The sequence below is a fragment of the Catharus ustulatus genome, chromosome 28 (assembly GCF_009819885.2).
Source record: "Catharus ustulatus isolate bCatUst1 chromosome 28, bCatUst1.pri.v2, whole genome shotgun sequence".
NCBI lineage: Eukaryota > Metazoa > Chordata > Aves > Passeriformes > Turdidae > Catharus > Catharus ustulatus.
The window spans coordinates 4,130,864-4,150,735 of NC_046248.1; the positions used below are offsets into that span (position 1 = coordinate 4,130,864).

Sequence of the window (19,872 nt, forward strand, 5' to 3'; positions counted from 1 at the left end):
AGATCCCGAGTGCTTATCACGTTGGCTGTCTCATTGTTCCAGTTTGATGAGTCTCCATCTCCTCCTCCCTGGCACACAGGTATCCTCTTGCTGGAGCTTTCACCCCTCCCTGGCAGGCTCCCCTCTTTCCCACAGCCACCTCCTCAGGGTTAAACAGGCCATGGGAACTGGGAGAACTGGGATCTGCACATCCTCCCTCCTGCCTGGCTGTGATACCTCACACCACACTCACCCCACTGTCCCCACCCCACAGCCACCAAATCTGAGTTATTTCATATTTTTAGAGCTGGACCCGATTTAACTCAGCAAGCAAAACACCTTCAATATCTGCAGATAGTCCTGCATTCCCTCACTACTCGTGTTTCTAATGCACCACAAATTAATGTCACCCACATCTGTCACTGAGGGCACTTACCAGCTGCACAGAGGCCAGAAAGGAATCACATCCAGCATAAAAGCCACCAACTCCCCTAATTTCACTGCCATTTGGTCTGAAAGGCAAAAAACTCTCCCATGTATTACTGAAAAATTACCTGAGATGGAGAATCAAACTGAGCCTGTGAAAAATCAAACAGTTAATTACTCACTGTGCTAATAAAAAAAAAAAAAACCAACAAACAAGGCTTTATTCCAGCCTCTAAACCCAATTAATTCCCAGCTCACACTAATAATGTTCAAAAGATCTCTGTGCACACAGAGTCACTGTCACACTTGGGGACACCAAGGTCACCAAACTTCCCTGGGTCACACACAGAGATAATGGCAGCAGCAGAGGAAGGAGCATCTCTTAGACTGTGCTGCTTATCAGAATACTTCTCCCTATATTAAAAACAGCAGAGGTTTTAGGGGAGGGTGGGGGAGAGGATTTAAACCATGCAATTTTCTATTTCTTTTCTGTAGCTTTTTGATCCTTTCACTTTTGGGTCTGGCAAATGCAACTTTCTTCATCCTTGGAGATTATTCTTCAATTCCTCAAAGAGGCTTCAATTTTCTCACAAATCTCTCCTTCTTTCACTTAATTTAAACATTTATTGCCAATTCCATGATTTAATAATGAGAAATAAAAGTGGAGATTTACTAAGTGTGGAGAGAAGACCTTTCATTCCATCTGGGGATTAAGCAGGGAGTTAAAGGTGTGAGCCCTGCTCGCCTGACCTGAGCTCCAGGAGAGCCCAATCCTGAGGGATGCTGAGCATTCCCTGCTCCCTCCCAAGCACATTCAGCCTCTAAAGACTCAAGCAAGCTCATAAATCCACAGCAGAGCTATTTCATAGATATTTTGCTAATAACTTTAGAGCCTGACTTCATTTAGCACCAGTGCCAGCTGATCAAGCCCAAGCTGCTCCTGCCACACCATTAATTTAAGGTAACTGTTCACTGGGATCTTTGGTTCCGCTTAAACGCTTCCCAAATCACTTCTTCAGTCTCTGTCAATTATCTGAGACTAATGCACCTTGAAGTTACCTTTTAGAGCAAACATTTCTCCATGGCCATAATTCTCAAATATTATCAGTGGCCCAAAGATTGGGACAATGCAGCTCTCAGCTTCAGAAATTGAGGCTGTGCTTTCAAATGGAGAAATCAGAAATAAATCAGTGCTGGTGGAGTCTCAAGATCTATTGCATTTTCATAATTTGGCAATTGCTAGGCATGCTCAGAGAACCAAATGGGCCTTGAGCCTTTTATGCAGTTGATTTCATTTTCTGGGTGGTTACTATTAGATAAAGGCAGCTTTCTCAGGTACTGCTGCAAATGAAGTCTGGCAAATCAAATCTCACCCCCTTGGGGCCACACTCTCTCAGCTGGCTGCTGTCACCCTCTCCATCACTGTGGGGACCTTTCTGGGCTCTCAGAGCAGGATGCAGCTGCACTGCTGTGCTTGGGATACCCCAAACTCAGCTCTGTCCTCTCCTGTGACCCCTCAGCGTGGCATCCTCACATTTGGAGGTGCCACAGCACAGCCAGGCGCTGGCTGACCCAGCCTGGGCACAGACCATGCTCAGAGCCCTTCTCCAGCCAGCTCTGGATCTGTGTCTGGCGTGGCACCCCCCTGCTCCAGACACATCTCATCTCAGACCACAATTTCCATCCTGTTCACTCAGACAAAAAGGGCACCAGCAGACACAAATGAGCCCAGACACAGAAAAAGCTGAGCCTCCCTCTGCCAAATGTCCTGGATTTGTAGCTCTGATGACACAGAGAGGTGCCACTGCTGTCTGATTTTGGAATGGGGCTTTGGCTGGGAGAACAGGACAGAGCAGAGCTAGAAGCTGTCTCTTCCCATCTTCTGTGAGCAACAACTCCATTACAGGTTTGGATCCCACTTGGAGAACGATGCTGGCTGCGTCTGTGGGCTGCCAGAATTCATAATAATTAACCATTAATGTTGGCAAACACTTGGCAAATCTCCACCCGCTCTCAGAGCCCTGTGCAAACAGGAACAGATTAAACCTTGCCAGTCCTACACATTAATCCAAAGATTTCCCTCCACTTCTATTCTCTGGCAGAGTATTTAGCAAACAGAGGGAGACTGGGAAATACTCAGGTCACCCCCATTTTACAGAGTGCTGGCAAAAGTGACATTTCCAAAGCTCCAACAAGCACTGCTGGTGAATTAAGAGTGAATGTTTGTGGCCTCCAGCCCTGCCCCATCCTTCTCTGCCTGGCAAAGCTTCATCCTTATCTCACTGGCAAGAAAGTCCAAGCAGGAAAGGGATGCAGACACAGCTTAGTCTGTCATGGATCAGCAAACTGGTGCAGAGATAGTTCTGCTCAGTCCTCACTGCTGGGTCCCAGCAGAAAACAACCCAGAAATAGCCCAGAGCAAAGCACAGAGCACGGGGTGCTGTGACAGCAGCCTCTCTTGTCCCTGCTATGGCTCTGTGGCATTTTTGTCACCCAGTGTTGCCACCCTTGCTGCTGTTTTCTGACAGCTCCTTGTGGACATGACCTTGTCCAAAATAAATCCAAAAGCAATGGGTTTCACTCCAAAATAGTGATGTTCCCTTAAAATACAGTGCTCACATGGAGGAATTAGAATGAAACAGGTTGGTCAGAGTAAAAAATCACTTCTAAAACAGCAGACTTCCTCCTCAAAGACATACCCTGTCAAAACCCCAGGTTTGAGGACTAGCTCCAAACAGAAATATCCTCAATTTCACCCAGTCACAGTGTGCCAGGGCCATTGGGAATGGCCAGCAGACAAACTCCCCTCACAGAGGAGAACAGCCTGGCTCCCAGGACATTTGGTGCTTTCTGGCTCCCCACCACATCATTTCAGCTGAGATGCTGTGGCTGAGCAGTGGTTCAATAAATCCAGGGGCTGTGTGTTCACCTCCTTGTTCCAGTTTAGCTCAGCCAGCAGCAATCAGAGCCTCCTCCCTGGCTGTGCTCAGGAACACTCAGGAGCATTTCTGCAGAGTCTGGAAGAACAATCAGTTTGAGGCTTGCAGCTCAGACATCTCAGTGCTCGTCTGGGAATAAAAAGGTCTTTCTTCTTTTCCTCCCCTGGTTCTTTCCTCTCATTTGTGTTCATTTCTGGCTTTGAAAGGAAATTGCTTTAAATCTCAGCTCAGCAAGAGCTGCAAAGCCAGAGGACTCCGTTCAGGAACATTCCCTGGGAGTTCAGGCAAAAGCCAGGCTGAGACCTTTTCTTTTTGGGATTTAGCAACATGAGGACAAGTATTTGGGGATGAACAGCAGAGGGACAGAATGGAAGGCAGAATGTCCATGGAAAAGGGATGAAACAAGGTCCTTTAAGGTCTCTCCCAACCAAAACCAACTGGGATTCAATGATACAGGGAAGAGGTTTGAAAAAACACATATTTAAACTGTCTTTTTCTCACCAATGTCAGTGAAAATCCCACTTTCCCCATGGAGAACCTGCCAGGAATGTCCCTTCTCTCTGCCTTTACACCCCAACAGACATTTTCTGTCCCTTGTACCCTAAACTCTATACATCAAACACTGAAAACAACAGCAAGGATTCATCTCCACACATTGATCAAAGCCCAAAAAACACTGCTCCAAACCAGCCTGAGTCAAGGCACAAGAAATGTTAGGCCTTTCCCCTGTAACAGAGCCTTATTTATCACGGTGGAAAGGGTACTTTGGAGAGGCAAATGGCCAACTAGTCCCTTTGATACATGGAGATGCTTCAAGATAGGTATGATATAGAAAACCTCGGTGGAGATATGTCCCAGCTAATCTGACAGTTATCTCTTTTACAGCCAACTACTGTCATTTCAGTCTTTGAGCACTGCCAGCTACGCTGATAACTGCAGACCTCAACACAGCAGAGGAGAAAGCCTTTGTTAATTAAGCTCCCTTCATTTTCCTGCTGCTCTGGCCCTGGCAGGGCTCTTGGGGAGCTGCTGCTGCTCCTTTGTGCTGTTGATGCAGTGCCACATGTCCCCCCCAGCCAGGCCAGCTGCAGATCCTCACCCTGCAGCTGGAATCCTCCCTGCTGCAGCCCTGCCACCACCCAGCCTCATAACTCACCTGCAGCACAGCAGATTCCCCCCTTGGAGGGGAAAAATCCTCCCTGAAGGATGCATAAACCTGCCCATTGTCCTGATACAGGGCTGATTTTCCCAGCGTGGTGTCAGGTTCCAGGGGAGCCCATTTATACCGAATTCATGAGAGCCACTTTGTGCCCAGAAGAGTTCAGCTCTGTCTTTTCAATCAGTTAGTGGCCATCAGACCCTAATGGGGTTTCTGGAACTGTGGGTGCTTTATGCTCTGTTCTGCAGGCATTTGGGTTTTTCCCTGAGCTGTGCTCAGCCCCTCACTCCAGGCAAATGTGATGTCCCCTCACTCTTAGATCCTCAGCAGACTTGGAACTGTCACATGTGAGCCCAGATTTACTTTTCACCATTTCTGGTGGCAGTTTGCAGTTCTTTCTGCCTGATTCTGCCCACACTGGGACTGTTTCCCCTGCCCTGCAACAGTGCCTCACTCCCCTCCTGATGGCCACTGCTGCTCTCCCCCTCTAGCCAAAGTCACTGCAAGAAATTCCATCACCTTCACTGGATGAGCAAGTGAAGCAGAAGAGATAAACACCCATCCTGCAGGCAATAAACTGCAAAGCTAAATGAAATTACAGTGTTGGAGGGGCTTTAATCGCTCATGCCAAGCTTTTCACAGCCAAGTTGAGACAGCTTCACCCCAAACCAGTCCATCTGTGCTTATTTGCTCTTACAGAAACTTAGAAAGCAGCTTAGAAAAACCAGCCAGCCTCCACTGAACAGTTCTCACCCACAGGTCTCTTCTTTTTTACCATTCAGAGCCATCACCCAGAACCAGCCAAACCAGTAACCACACTCCTGTGTCTATCCCAGTATCCCTGTGCCCACAGCTGCTCTTCCCAGTTCCCTTCCAGTCCACAGGGATTCACACCCCTTCTAGAACTCCAAATATCTGCAAAAAAAGCTGTTCCCTATGGATCTACCTCCACTTTTTGGGTCACTTACCTGGTGAGGCACTTGGGGTTCAAGAAGAGCAGAAGCAGGGAAGATTTCTGTGGCTGTGGAATGGTTAAAAAGATTCCTGTCTCAGGACCACTGAGGGCTGAGTGTCTGCTCTATAATTTATAGCTCAGCATCTCTCTTCCCAAGGTTTTGTGCTCACAGAACAACCCTTTTCTATTTCATGTACACGGCTCAGCTCAGGAAATGCCCCCAGGTTAGTCCAGGCCTCGTTAATACCTTCACCCATGCAACCTCTGGGGAGAAAACAGCTTTTTATCATTAGGTGAAAATGGAACTGCCTGGAAAAAACAACACAAACACGGGTTTTAGCCCACGAGGAGAGATTCCAGGCCTTTTAGTTAGGAAGCTGCCAGGCTGCTGTCGACTGAGCCAGGGCTGGAGAATTGGCTGTCAGGGCAGGGAGAGATGTGAGCCCAAAAGAGAGGGCAGCAGGAGCCTCAAACACACTGGTTAGAGGGATAAAGCAAAGTATTACATTTTAATTGATCTAATCTTTGGCTCCCGGTGGAATTCACAGAGATATCTTACTAGAATTACCCGGGGTTTATCAGGAGACAGCAATACTGGGAAAGTGCCTTTTGCAAGGCAAACTACTCCAGATCTTGAACTGCATTAGCATTGGGGCTGGCTGAGCAAAAGAGCCCCCACAATGGTTTCAAAGAAGAGAGGAAAGGAATTAAAAAAAACCTGTGAGATGTAAACCCATCTGGGCACGCAAATGTGTGTGAGCACAAACCCAGCACATGCATAATGCTGTCTGCTCCCTCCAGGGTGGGACCTGGAAGGATTTGCCAGGGAGCAGAAAATACAGGACAGAGGGACATTAGAAAAGTCATCTCAATGACAGCAGCTTTTATCCTCCTCGTCTGAGGTCCATTTCTGTTCTGAGTACAAAACCTCTGAATATTAAAAAAAAAAAAACAGCAAAAAGAGAGGAGGGCAAGAGGGACATGAAACAAATCTTCTTAAAATACAGACCCAGATATAAAATACCATATGGGTGGAGCAAGCTAACAGGAGAGATAAAAAGCAAAGACACTCTGAAACCAGGTGGTTTCTCATCATTTTTTTCCTTGACATCCTCTGTCTGAGGAGATGACTGCAAGATCTTTGGAGATGCAGAATAATGTCTGGCTCTGTCAAGATTTCTCTTTATTCAACGCGGGGAAGCAGTGAAAAAAACATCAGGTCTGATAAATGATTCATGGAGCCTTTTCTTCTGCTAATCTGTAAATAAATTTTAAAAAGCAGCTTCCTTTTGATGAATATATTCTGCGGCTCGTAGAAACATGTTGGCCTTTAAGCACAACACAGGCACTCTCAGATGTCTCTAGTGCTGCTGTCAGGACTCTGAAAGCCCAGCCTGGCTCCTTGCAGAGCTGGATGGAGTTTTACTGCCTCCCCTCAGCTGAGGATCTGCCTCTCCAGCCCCATGGCTTTGCTTATCTCACTGCTCAGGTTATGTCAGGGAGAGCAGAACATCCTCAGCATTTACAGATGTGAAAGCCAGGAAGGACCCCTGTGAATATTTCACACATCCTAAAAAACAAGCTCAGAATCTTCTCCTTGCTGCCTGTTTTACAGTCAATGGGAGGCAGAGCTTCCCTTCACACCTTGCTGGGGACAACAGAATGACCCTGCTGTGCCCACCACCATGGATCACACCCCATTCCCTGTGCATCCTTCTGAGAAATATCTGCTGGCATCAGTAGAACAGCCCTAGTGTACCCACCACCACAGATCAAACCCAATTCCCTGTGCATCCCCCTCAGAAATATCTGCTGGAATTATCAGAACAACCCTATTGTACCTATTGCCACGGATCAAACACCATTCCCCGTGCATCCTCCTCAGAAATATCTGCTGACATCTTCAGAACAACCCTACTGTACCTATTACCTCAGATCAAACCAAATTCCCCATGCATCCTCCTCAGAAACATCTGCTGGAATTATCAGAACAACCCTACTGTACCCATCACCACAGATCAAACCCCATTCCCTGCACATCCTCCTCAGAAACATCTGCTGGCATCTTCAGAACAACCCTGGTGTACCCATCACTCTGCATTGAACCCAATTTCCTGCACATCCTCCTCAGAAACACCTGCTGGCATCATCCTGGATTCACCCCTGGGCAGCTGGGCTCCAACCACCAGGTATGGGAAAGATGGAGTTGCATCCCTGCTTACCCTGCTGTCAGTTCTGAGTTCTCTCCTCCCTCATCACCAGGTATTTGTTGACGTTGTTTTTTTTTTTTTTAATTGACCTTTGCTTTTTAACTCCTGATTTCCATTCAGCTACAGGTAACAGCAACACCAGGGGTGTGGACACTCGTGGGCAGAGACACTTGCAGCAGCCAAAGCACCTCTTGCCTGTCAGGTTGCTGGGTTTCTCCCTGAGCAGATGGGCCTCAAACTGTCTCACAACTTTCCTGTCTCTGAACAGGGAAGGAAGAAGAATAATAAAATAAAAGCATGATTATACAAGGACATCTTTTATTTCAGTACATTCAAGACAAAAAGAAAATAAAACAATTCAAGAACAGGATGTACCTTCACTCAAAGCTTTATCTCCCCTGCCCCTCTCCATTGTCATCTCTTTCTTTTTACGACCAGAAATTGCATAGAATTTGTTTTTTCAATCAGAAAATTAAATTTGCCAGTGTAAACCCCACATCTGTACCAAGCAGAGGGTGAGCTGCTGCTGTTTCTAGGGAAGTCACTATTTTCCTTACATGAGATCCCAGGCTAAGGATTTTCTCAAATGCTGTGTGGCTGGAATTCACCCTGGAAGTTGAGGGTGCTCCTTGGGGTGACGGATTTGGGGAGCTCGTGAGCCTGGGGCAGAGCTCAGAGTCACTTCAGGAAGGTGCAGAGCACAGCCAGGGACACTTTGGGGGTCCCAACACCTCCTCCCTCAGCTGCTGGGGATGGGCAGCCTCCCCCAGTGCTCCCCACTCACCTCCCTCAGAAGGATCCCCCCACCCCATCCCAAGAACAGAAAGGAAAAGGAAAAAAAAAAAAAAAGCAAAAAGAGAACCCCAGAATGAAAGAAAAGACACAGAACCCCTGAAATTCCAGGCGTTTCAAGGCCTCTTTGAGTTCACTGTGTTTGTTGGCTGCTTTTTGGCATTTTAATATATATATATATCTATGTATAGATATATTTCTCTAGATATGTCACTTTAACAACTCCTCAGATGGACTTCCAGCAAATGCTGCTTCTCACAGGGAGCGTGTCCCATTCCATCCTCCCTCCCCCTTTCAACCCACCTGCCACTCTTTGAAAAAGAAGAAGAGTTCAGCATCTGGTGCCTTGGAGACTGGGTCCTGAAAAACCCAAATTAAACAAAAAAAAAAAAAAAACCAAAATAACGACTCCTCTTTTCTAAAAACTCCCACCCCCTGCCCTCGCAGAACATCCCCCAGTAAGTGATGGAGAGGCAGCGCCAGTGTCCTTCCTCCTGACCTTGGAGTGGGGAGAAGCTCCAAGAGCCCCTCCTGCCCCAGAGTGGGCAAAATCTGCTACACCAGCCACCCACCACGTCCTCTGCCCAGACACAACCTCTGGCCACCCAGCAGGACCTCCCTCCTGCCACACCAGGCCACAGTGGACACCCAAAGCACGGCCAGGCCTCGCGCCCACCCCAAGGTCCACCTCGCTCTGGAGAAGCCGGGTAACTGCTATTGATTTAAAAACGAGTTGACATTGTACAAGTCCGTGTTCTGTAAAATGGAACAGGACCCTCCCCGAGGCTCTCAGGCCTGGCGTTACTCGGGCCCGCTGCTGTTGGTGGCCTTGTCCCACTCGAGGCTCTCCTCGCTCCGCGCCGGCGACCCCGCGGCCGGCCGCGCCCGCAGCCCCTGGAAGCGGCGGCACTCGGGGCACACGCGGATGTGGGTGCAGCCCCGGGCGACCAGGGCGGCCTCTTGGGCCAGTCTTTGTGCCAGGGGGTCTGGCTCGCCCCCGCTGCACAGCTTGCCGTTGCTGAGCGTGGTGGTGCTGCGGGCTCGGCGCTCCTCGGGCAGCGCGGGCCGAGTCCGTACCGCAGCCCCCCGCCTCCGACGGGGGTGGAAACTGTCCTTGCACAGGATGATGTTGCGCAGCTCTGTCACCATCTCTTGGCACACCGACACCTGCAGGGGAGAACCGAGCTGTCCTGCTCATCTGAGCGAGCTCTGAGTCCTTCAGGGGCTCTGTCCTGCTCACCTGAGTGGGCTAATGAGTCCCTGGGGCTCTGTCCTGCTCACCTGAGCGAGCTCTGAGTGCCTCAGGGGTCTGTCCTGCTCACCTGAGCGAGCTCTGAGTCCCTGGGGCTCTGTCCTGCTCACCTGAGCGAGCTCTGAGTGCCTCAGGGGTCTGTCCTGCTCACCTGAGCGAGCTCTGAGTCCCTGGGGCTCTGTCCTGCTCACCTGAGGGAGCTCTGAGTCCCTCAGGGGCTCTGTCCTGCTCACCTGAGCGAGCTCTGAGTCCCTCAGGGCTCTGTCCTGCTCACTCCTGCTCACCTGAGCGAGCTCTGAGTCCTCTGGGGCTCTGTCCTGCTCACCTGAGTGAGTTCTGAGTCCCTGAGGTTCTGTCCTGCTCACCTGAGTGAGCTCATTCCCTCAGGGGCTCTGTCCTGCTCACCTGAGTGAGCTCATTCCCTCAGGGGCTCTGTCCTGCTCACCTGAGTGAGCTCTGAGTCCCCTGGGGCTCTGTCCTGCTCACCTGAGCGAGCTCTGAATCCCTCAGGGGCTCTCTCCTGCTCACCTGAGCAAGCTCTGAGTCCCTGGGGGCTCTGTCCTGTTCGCCTGAGTGAGCTCTGAGTCCCCTGGGGCTCTGTCCTGCTCACCTGAGCAAGCTCTGAGTCCCTGGTGGCTCTGTCCTGCTCACCTGAGCGAGCTGAGTCCCCTGGGGCTCTGTCCTGCTCACCTGAGTGAGCTCTGAGTTCCTCAGAGGCTCTGTCCTGCTCACCTGAGTGAGCTCTGAGTCCTTCAGGGGCTCTGTCCTGCTCACTCCCGCTCACCTGAGCGAGCTCTGAGTCTCCTGGGGGCTCTGTCCTGCTCACCTGAGTGAGCTCTGAGTCCCTGGGGGCTCTGTCCTGCTCACTCCTGCTCACCTGAGTGAGCTCTGAGTCCCCTGGGGCTCTGTCCTGCTCGCCTGAGCGAGCTCTGAGTGCCCTGGGGGCTCTGGGTGCTGGGGTCACTTAGGATAGTGGGAGGTGTCCCTGGCCATGGCAGGGGTGTAGCTGGATGAGCTTTAAGGGCGCTTCCAACCCAGGCCATTCTAAGATTCCATGATATGATTCTGACACCATATTTTTATGGACTCAGTGCTGCTGGTCTTCAACATCAATGCTCAGACAGCTACACTTGATTCAACCCAACTCCAGCTCTCATCAGGGACCCCCTCTGTGTTCTACATCCCCAGATCAGCACAAGATCCAAACCTGCTGCAGGCAGAAATCCCATCTCCAGGAAAGGCACCTGGGTGTTGTTCACATCTTTGATCCCTTGGGGCATCACTACAGCCTTGCTCTGAGCAGGAGTGCACGAGAAGCTCATGGATTTTAGGCCCTGCCCAAAGTATCAAGCCTGGTTCTGTGTCCTGGCTGGGACTGCTCCTCAGCCTGGGTGCCTGACTTGCTCTAGGACACCCCACAGACAGCAATAAACACACCCTGTCCCCTCAGGACACTCCCAGGTCCTACCTCCGACTGTTCAGAGTGTCGAAGGCTCCACAAAAATTCCAGCATTGCCATAAAAATTGCTACGATTAATCCACAGATGAGCACCACGAAGATTCCACCAATGTTCTCCATTCCCAAGCCTAAAACAAAGCAGGAGGGACACTCTGGAGAGGCAGACACATCATAAATCTCAGGTATCACTGCACAGAACCCCCAGGTTTTGCTGTTTTGTTGGCATTGTAGATGCCCAGCCAGGGACCAGAACCACCGAGCCTGCAGTGTCCTATTAATAGCTCCTGCATGACTCAGATGGCCCAAGTGAGTGACTTGCAATAACTGCAGGATCGAAGATGCCTTCTCAGAAATGATGATTTTGCAGATAAACAGCCAGAATGTTGGAGGGAAGCACAAAGCAATTTGTGGACAAACCAAAAACAGGAGGGGAAAAACGCAGGATCGATGGGGCACGTTAACCCCTGCAAATTATTCACCGAGGCTTTGAACTTGAAAAGGAAGAGGAGCAAGGTTGTTAAAGGAGCAGAGAGATAAAGGAGACAGGGAAGGGCTTTAAAGGAAGCTGGCATCAGGAAAAGCTCCTTTGATTGCATCACAAAGTGCTGCAGGAAAATGATTCCAGCTGCAGTGGGGAAGGAGAGGCTCCAAACAAGAGCAGGGCGCTGTGTCACACTGCAAGGTGACAAAATGGGGTCCCTGCCACCCAGGGGTACCTGGCTGTGGGTTGGGTGTCTGTGCCCAGCACCCCTGGCCCATGAGGAGGAAATATTCCCTTCCACAGACAGCTCATCCCACCTCCCTTGGACAACTCACTTCCTATGGGCCAGCCTGCATTCCAGAAAGTTCACCAGCTGCAGGAAAATCCATCCCCTAAAAACCTGAGCTTTCCATGTGCTGAGGCTGCCACTTCATTTCCCACCTCAGCCCTGGTCCCCAAAACTGTGTTTCCACCTGCCTGTGAGACAAGCCAACCTCAACATCTGCTGTCCTGGGATTTGGTTCCTCTCTCCTCTGTTTGGTTTGGGTTCCTGATTGAATTGATTACTAAAAAAGGCCTGTGTTGGCTGTGTGAGGCCATTACTCAACAAGAACATCTATAAAAATCTTCCTCTCCCTCCTGTAGCATTAAATCAAAGTGTAAGAATCGATGATTTATTGACTTGATCTTGGCATGGCTTTTAGACATAAAACCTCACCAAAATCCTTGTAAATCGCTGACCTGTTTTGTTCTAAAACCTAGCAGGTCACATCTCTGCCTCTTCCTCCGTCATTCTTTTGGCACCACCCCCAGAGCAAAGCAGGGAGTCTGTAAATCAGAGACTTTTCCAGAGGTGCTTCCACAGCAATGGCAAAGCAAAAATAAAAATATCCCACAGCCTGGAATCACAATTGAGACCCAAAGGTAAAGGCCATCCCCTCCTCCCAGCAGCTCACAAGGTGAATTTAGGGTTTGTACCTCTCTCTACATCCTCCTGTCATTGTGTCTGGGTGCCACCTCAGACACACAAGCTCACTGAGAGTTATTTCCTTTCTCAGCTACAGCCTTCCTCATCTCCCAAATTGAGGGAGTGAGCCATGGCATAGGGAACAAACCAGCAGAAAAACTCAGCTCAGCTTCCCCCTTCCAGAGCCACCTCAACACAGCCCCCAGCCTAGATTTCACCTCAGAGCTGCTTTTGGCACAATCCATGGAGAAAAGAGCCCTTCCACCTTCAAAAGTAACTCCTTTAATAGCAGTAACCTGATGTCTTACACCTTCAGCCTGGAGATAAATGACTGGGGCTGTCTTTAAAGCAGCACTGCCCAAAAGTGAGCATCACCTCCCAGCTCTGTGGAGTCCCAGCAGGAACTGCACAGCCACACACACATACACCTGCTGCAAGGTCAAAATCCCAAAAGAGCTTCCCCAGACCTCGCCTGGCTCTTTTCTCTGCTCTCACAATGGTCACAAGGCTGTGCTTTAAACTGGGGGGCCTGCTGGCCTCGCAGAAAACACTTGCTGAGGAAAGGGCGGCTGCCAAAACTAAAAAATGCAGCAACTGTGTTAAGCTGGCAACTGCTCTCACACTGGGACATCAGCCTAATGTGGTGGCTTTTATGGCAATTTGCATAGCATTACCCAAAAGAATTTGCTCCTCAGTTTACAAATGTACTAATAAAGTCCTTGTGTCCCTTCCCCTGGCTGTTTAAACGACGCTTTCACTTGGAGCCATTAACCAGCGGGCCTGTGGTGGAGATCCATCTCTCTTCAAGGAACCCAGGATTTTGGTCTGATCCCTTCAGCCATCCATTTTCCCAGACATTCATTAGAAGCTAATTTACCCTCCATATGCCTCCAATATTTGTCATTTGGTTGTTCCCGCTATCTCTGCCCCAGGCAAAAACACACAGCGTGAGGCACAGCAGAGCTGTTTGGCTTTCTCCTTGAATTGTGAAGGAAGGAATCTCAGGTCAGGAGAAGGGGAAAAAGCGATTTCCAAGCAGAAAACCTGGCAGCTGGGTGTTCATCCATCCCAGGGTTTACCTTTGGCTCTGTGGTCCTCCTCTTTGGGGCACTTCCCTCCTTCCCACCACTTGCGCTTCAGGATTTCCAGGCGGTTGTTCTCCTGTAGCTGGAGGATGGCCAGGTCGAACTCATCGCGGAACACGGAGCCTGCAACGCCGAGAGGGACGTGGTAGGGCCCCACCTTCCTCCCCATCATCATCCTCAGCACTCACCCCACCCCAGCTAGCACAGCTCCTCTCCCTGGGTGGCTCGGAGGGGCTGCCAGCCCATGGAAGCCATGGAAAGCTGCAGCCATCCCCTGGGAATGTCACCTGGTTAATGTCACCACCAAGAGCCACACAAGCCACTGAAGCAGGTCCATGATAAGGGGAGCTTTGGCTTTTGAACGAGCAGTTCAGGATCCTGCTCCTGCAGACCATGGAGGTCCCTCTCTTGTCATCCCAACTCCAATTCAACCTTGTTCTAACGCTCAGACTGATCACGGAATTGAAATCCCGAGTTGGAAGGAGCCCAAGGATCATGGAAGCAAAAATGTCCATGTTGGAGGAGCTCAGTCCTGTGCTGGGCATGGAGCTCTGCTGCAGGCCCAGTGTCTGGTACAAGAAATCCTCGTCTGCCAGCAGAGATCCTGAGGAAGGGCCATGGGAAAGACTGTGCTTCTCCCAGTAACTCATTGTCCCAGCCAGCAGCTTTCTGCTCCTCTTATCTGCTAGGGTTTCACTGTTTAACAAGACAATGTCAGAACAAATTTAGCCCTGAAGGTAGGGATTTGTACTCACTTTGATCAGGTTGCTGTGACTTTACAAACTTACCCATGTTCTCTAAACTAGAGTGGCTGTTTGTGTGACGGGGCCCTTATGTAATCCACCTCAACTTTGTGTTGCTAAATGCCAGGGCTTAAAGGTCAGGACAAGGTTTCCATGCTGTCCAAAAGATCAGCAGATCGTTTGGAATAACAATGACTAAACCCTCATTTAGTGGTGATGTTCTCTTGGAGCTCATACATTTGAAAAACAAAACCCCTGCATTTGTTAAACCTGATGATGAGCTGAGATAGTCCCTGAACCTCCCAACTCTCTGGCCTGCAGTTTCAAGAACCACCAGCTGTTAAACCATTCCTGCTAAAAACTACCAGAGTTGCCACATCATTACTTTGACATCACTTCTGGGATTAAAACAAGGAGCACAAAACAATGCACAAACACTGTTGGGGAAGGAAACAGTCAGCAAAGAGCAGGTATGCAGAAAACAAGCAGCAATTTTGAGACATCTTTCACATGAATTATTGAAAGAGCCGCGGTCGCGTCTCACACGGCTCTGGAGCAGAGTAGGGTCTCACATCTGGCTCTGGAGCAGAGCAGGGTGTCACATCTGGGTCTGGACCAGAGCAGGGAATCACATCTGGCTCTGGAGCAGAGCAGGGTCTCACATCTGGCTCTGGAGCAGAGCAGGGAGTCACATCTGGCTCTGGAGCAGAGCAAGGTGTCACATCTGGCTCCGGAGCAGAGCAGGGAGTCACATCTGGCTCTGGAGCAGAGCAGGGAATCACATCTGGCTCTGAGCATGGGCAACAAGTAAGAAATCAAAAGGACCCTGGGCAGAGCTGTGAGATGCAACGTTGGCTTTTAGAGCCGGCGCAGCCTTTGGAACGCTCCGGTCCTCTGCCGACAGCTGAGAAGGACTAGAATTGTTCTTCACTGCCTACCGACGGGCATGCCAATCCCGTAGCCCTTGGTGTCCAGAAGGCCCCCGACCTGCGTGAGGTTGCAATTGCGCTGCCGATAATACTCGTTCATGGTGGACTCCAGCAGGAAGGCGTAGTTGGAGTTCAGCACGCGCGCGATCCCTTCCTCCGTGCTCTTCACGAAGACGCTGGGCTGCTTGGAGTACATGTAGTTCCACATCCGCTGGTACGTCTGGTAGCGGGAGTTCTGAGGGGAGGGAAGGGGCAGGCACAGCTCAGGGAGGGGATTTGGGGTAAATTAGAGTGTAATTTCATGATTATAAGCCGCACATTACAATACAGAATGTGATCAAAGGTATCTGTTCTATCACCATCTGTTGAGGGTGGGGGCAGTGATCCTGATCTCTGTGGGAGATATTCTGCTAATGGGCCATCCATTGAAACCAGGCAGGGCAGTGTTCTTTATCTCATGGGATATCTCCTGTTAATGGTCATGGTTTATAAACCAGGCAGGGCAGTGTTCTTTATCTCATGGGATATCTCCTGTTCATGGCCATGGTTTATAAACCAGCTGGGGCAGTGTTCTTTATCTTTTCACAGCCCATCCTTCCTCCAGCCAGTCATTTTCTGCTCATGGCCATTGAGTCCCACTGTGGGACTGATAAAATTACTGCATCCCATTGGGAGTTGCTCCAGCCAGGGGGAAGAGCCCAACATTTCTTACCAAGATAAAAACAGAGGGTTTGGGACACTAAGGGAGCCCCTTTCTCCACTGGACTCCAGAGGAAAACCGGATTTCTCCACATCCCCACTGGAGCTCCGGAGGGAAACTGCACCTTGTACAGGAGCACTGCTCCAACTGAGCCACATCTGTCACTGCAGGAGGATGCAGCCACCATGGAATGGGACTGCTGCCAACACCCTGCCTGACGGGTGTCAGGCTGTACTCTGACTGTGTCAGGGTTTGGGGTTTGTTCTTTGTAGTGCTGTATTTCTATTTTAATTTCCCTAGTAAAGAACTGTTATTCCTAATTCCCATATCTTTGCCTGAGAGCCCCTTGATTTCAAAACAATAATAATTTGGAGGGAGGGGGTTTACATTCTCCATTTCAAAGAGAAGTTCCTGCCTTTCTCAGCAGACACCTGTCCTCCAAACTAAAACAGCAACTTTTTGTTCTTTGTCCATATATAAGCCGCACCTGATTATAAGCCGCACTTCGGGTTTGGGCCAGACTCCAGCACCCTGAGGAGGCCACTGAGGGCTGGGGTAGCACAAAAGCTCTCTGGAGATTTTCACTCACAAATTTTACTCAAAAAATAATCCAGATTTGGTTTACTCCCCCTGTGAAGCAAGTTAAAGTGCTTGCTGAAAAGAACTGGGATTTTTTTTGTCATTGATTACAATAAACTGAAGCTCAGCCAGCCCCAAATCCTCAGAGTTTGCCAGTGGCTGAACCACCTATGGTCAAATAAAAAGAAAGCTGGGAATGATTAATTTCTCTTGCCTGTGCTGAGCAGAGAGTGAAACCTGAATAGTGAAAGACTGAATACAAACACACCCTGCCACACCTCTCTTACACAAGGAGTTCCAGACTGCCCAGGGCTCGTTTTCTGTGGCTGGTGAGTGATGCTGGAGAGCCTTGGAGAATCTGCTGCTGACCCAGTTGCTGTCCTCATCTATCCAGCTCTGCCCTCTGGGTGCAGCCACTTGGGCAGAGACAGATGAGCAGGGGGAATTTGGTCTTGATTCACTGAATTTTTAAACCTTAAATGGTGTGTCACTGCCAGGTGACAGGAGAGGACAAACATTTCTTCATGCACCCAGGAAGGGAGCGGGGATGGAGGCTGCTGTCCAGCACTGCTTTAACCTCCCCATCCTTACAGCAGAGGCAAATGGATTCCAGCACACCTTAAAGCACCACAAATAGGACAGAACCCTCTTTTCCTAATTTCCTCTCTGATTTCCTCACTGCCAGGCAGTGCAGAGACACATCCAAGGGTTTAAACTTGAAAGCTTTCCTCAAGTGAGCCCCTCATGTACAACCACCTCACTCACTTAGGCTCTGCTCAGCTCATTTTAGATGTAAAGTTTGGCTTAAGAGTACCTCTTTTCCATACCCCTGATGAGCATAAAGTTGGGCTGAAAAGCTCAGGCTGACTCCAGAGATTTCCCAGCCTTCCAAATTCAGTTCAGACTCAGAGTGGGGGGAAAAGAGTGAGCACAAGCTCTCTCTCCTTTTGGAATTTCAACAAGTAATAAATAAATAAATAATCCTCAAGCAGTTCTTTGTGCATTCAGAGTGCTGCAGAAAAGATTCACTCATTTATTTCCCTTCTGAGCAAAGCAGGGAAGATAAAAATTAAATGGGGCTAAATGGCCCACATAACTTTGCATACACTTGACTTATTTCAGTGCCACTGACCTCACACAGGCTCCAGCACTTTGACTTCTGCGAGCCTGCCTGGGCTGTGCAAATGTTTCTTTGCTTATCCCACCTGAAAGACTCTCAAATAAAAGCTGCAACTATGTGGACACCAGGGGAAATTTGAATTCCTTGTCAAATTCCCTTCTGTGTCCCCCACCATGCCCTCCCTGTGCAGGGATCTCTCCAGAGTGACACTGGCACAGCTGATGGGGACACCCCAATCTGACTGAGGGGTGCCCTGTGCACCCCCTGCCCCCCAGGCAGCCAAAGAACGAGGTTTACTTGGAAGAAGGTCATGCTGGAGCCGCCGTGGATGGTGCCATACTCGATGGTGGTCTGGTCAGCCAGGTCATCCACGGACTCGATGGGGACGTCCATCCTCTGCACGGTCAGGAACGCCGCCAGGTTGGCCGTGTAGGAGGAGATGATGATCAGGGTGAATGCCCACCTAGGGAGGGGGAAGAGAAGATGTGCTTTCCCTTCAGGAACTCTGCTCTCCATTCCCACCCTCTCAGAATCACTGAGGTCGCAAAATCCCTCCAAAACCATCACTCCCCACCTTGTCACCCAGACCACATCCAGCCATCCTTGATGCTCCCTGAGCAGCCCCTCCCAATGTCCCACAGCCCTTTCCATGAAGGAATTCCTCCTCCACACCCACTTGTGCCCAGAGGAACCCTCCTGAAGGGACGGGCTGCCCTCCTTACCAGACTCCGCTGACGCAGCGCGTGGACAGAGCCTGGGGGGCGATGGTGGAGCCCTGCTGCATGAACCCCCCCACCGGGAACCACAGCGAGTTCCCCAGCGAGTACTGGTTCACCAGGAGGTTGCATCGACCTTGGGAGCAGGGGTGGGGGCTGTACCACTCGTATGGAGTCAGCCTGAAAGGACAAGAGACGGGGAGCTCAGGGAATGCACTGGGAAATGGGACACTTTAAAAAAACAAAAAAAAAGCGAGAAAAGCTGTGAAGCTCCAGCTCTGCTGGAGGCTGAGTTTTCTGAGGAGGAAATGCTTTGCTGTCAGTTGATGCCCAGGGCTCAGAGCTGCATGAAACGTTTGCTCTGAGACTCAGCAGCCAGAGGCTTTCTTGTAAAGATTTGCAAGAACTTTGAGAGGCTCTGCTCTGGGCAGCTCTGCGCTCATCCTGCAGCCCTGCGTGCAGATTCACACCACAGCAGGAACTCCAGATGGGCACGGACTTGATGGAAGCAGAAATCAAACATCTTTGGCTGTGCTGCCTGCTGGAGCACGAGCACTGATGGGAAGTTCAAAAGCAAAGTGTGTGAGCCCTGACTGCATTAAACCATCAAGAAAAGCTGTGCTGGTGCAAAGGGCTGCTCTGAGAAAGTCTCAGCTGGAGTTGGAAGCTGAGTGCTGGTGTTTCAAAGCATCCCATCCTTCAGGGACAGGACAGTGGGAATGGGAAATATCTGACAGCCTGTCACTGTTGTGACTGCACCTCTCTCTCTTGCTGTTTCCAGTCCCCAGTTCCCTGGTTACTAAGAAAATCTGCTAATTCATGTGCTGCACTTCATCACACTGCTCTGGCTAAGAAAGCTGGGCCTGCGAGGGTCATTTTGGGGCTATTGCCAAAACAGCTGCAGGGCTGTGCCAGCTCACATCGAATTAGCCAAAATGAGGGGTTTATTTTCATCCCTGCATCTCTCACTGTGGTGCCAGGGAGCAGGAGGAGGAGGTTATTTCCTGCAGACTTTCCGTGGTGGATCAAGCACTGGCAGCAAACCCCAGTGCCCTGGGAGAGTCTGCAGCTCACAGGGTCAAAAGCTCCTTCCTGCTGAGCAAGGCAGGGAGCAGCAGCCAAAGCTCCCTCTCCAGAAGGCACCTTTTAGGAGGATCATATTTAAAACATGAGGAAGGGGCTAAAGAGGCACCAGCCCTGCATAATTCAATGGTGTCTCCACACCTGCGTTTCTGAGGCTGTAACAGCATTCCAAGAACCCATTAAAGCCCTGTCAGGATGACAACTTCAGCCACGCTGAGGGACAGAGTGACAGCACATTTGTGTAATGACAGCTGGGCATTAAGGGGTCCCAAAAGTGCCATGGAGCCCTGAGCAGCCT

The 19,872-nt window shown here is 50.1% G+C and overlaps 1 protein-coding gene across 1 annotated transcript in view; it reads right to left on the reverse strand.

The window, feature by feature from the left end:
- Positions 1-9,165: 9,165 nt before the first annotated feature.
- GRIK4 (glutamate ionotropic receptor kainate type subunit 4) overlaps positions 9,166-19,872 on the reverse strand; it is a 183,714-nt gene continuing 173,007 nt past the window's right edge. The window contains exons 15-20 of the mRNA XM_033081660.2: positions 18,498-18,671; positions 18,073-18,238; positions 15,386-15,611; positions 13,699-13,827; positions 11,181-11,299; positions 9,166-9,627 (exon numbers count right to left, since the gene is read on the reverse strand). Coding sequence (XP_032937551.1) covers positions 9,262-9,627; positions 11,181-11,299; positions 13,699-13,827; positions 15,386-15,611; positions 18,073-18,238; positions 18,498-18,671 — 1,180 coding nt within the window. The 3' untranslated portion in view covers positions 9,166-9,261. The remainder of the gene's footprint in view (positions 9,628-11,180; positions 11,300-13,698; positions 13,828-15,385; positions 15,612-18,072; positions 18,239-18,497; positions 18,672-19,872) is intronic.